The sequence below is a fragment of the Eimeria tenella genome, genomic scaffold (genome assembly GCF_000499545.2).
Source record: "Eimeria tenella Houghton genomic scaffold, Eth_scaff3291, whole genome shotgun sequence".
In the NCBI taxonomy this organism is placed as follows: domain Eukaryota; phylum Apicomplexa; class Conoidasida; order Eucoccidiorida; family Eimeriidae; genus Eimeria; species Eimeria tenella.
The window spans coordinates 415-992 of NW_013543116.1; the positions used below are offsets into that span (position 1 = coordinate 415).

The following is a 578-nucleotide window of genomic DNA, read 5'->3' on the forward strand; positions in this document are numbered from 1 at the left end:
TGGAGATTTCAGTGCCGCTGTACGGGCTGGATGGCACACTAACAGACTTGGAAATGGACAGCTGGTGCGAAGCAACTCGAGCGCAGCAGCAGCAGCAAGTGGAAGCTTTTGTGCGGAAGGCCTGCAGCAAACTGTGTTCTCACCCGCGCTGCGCGGAGCTGCAGCAGCAGCAGCAGCAGCGCGTCAGCCACCAGCAGCGCCTGCTGCAGCGCCTGCTGCAGAAGCACAAGCAGCAGCAGCAGCAGCGGCAGCTGCAGCACTCCAAACGCGCGCATGCACTTTCTCTCAACGGCAGGGCCCCCAAGCGCCCAGCCCCGAAGATGCAGCAGCAGCAGAAGCAGCAGCGCAAGCGCATTCGAGCTGCGCCCAGACAGCAGCAGCAGCAACAGCAGCAGCAACAGCAGCAAGTGTGCATGCATGCGACTCGTGAGGCCCTCAAAATCTCCATTGGGCAGTACCTCACAGAAAAAAACGAGGCCGCGCTCAGCAAAATGGAGGCCCAAGACAAGGGTACGTATGCTGGCTGCTGCTGCTGCTGCTGCTGCTGCTGCGGCTGCGGCTGCGGCTGCGGCTGGGGG

The 578-nt window shown here is 62.3% G+C and overlaps 1 protein-coding gene across 1 annotated transcript in view; it reads left to right on the forward strand.

Annotated features, from left to right (window-relative positions):
* Positions 1-53: 53 nt before the first annotated feature.
* Positions 54-578, forward strand: part of ETH_00042615 (flavin-containing amine oxidase domain-containing protein, putative) — a gene marked incomplete at both ends in the record, with an annotated part of 897 nt that continues 372 nt past the window's right edge. The window contains one exon of the mRNA XM_013376253.1: positions 54-510. Coding sequence (XP_013231707.1) covers positions 54-510 — 457 coding nt within the window. The remainder of the gene's footprint in view (positions 511-578) is intronic.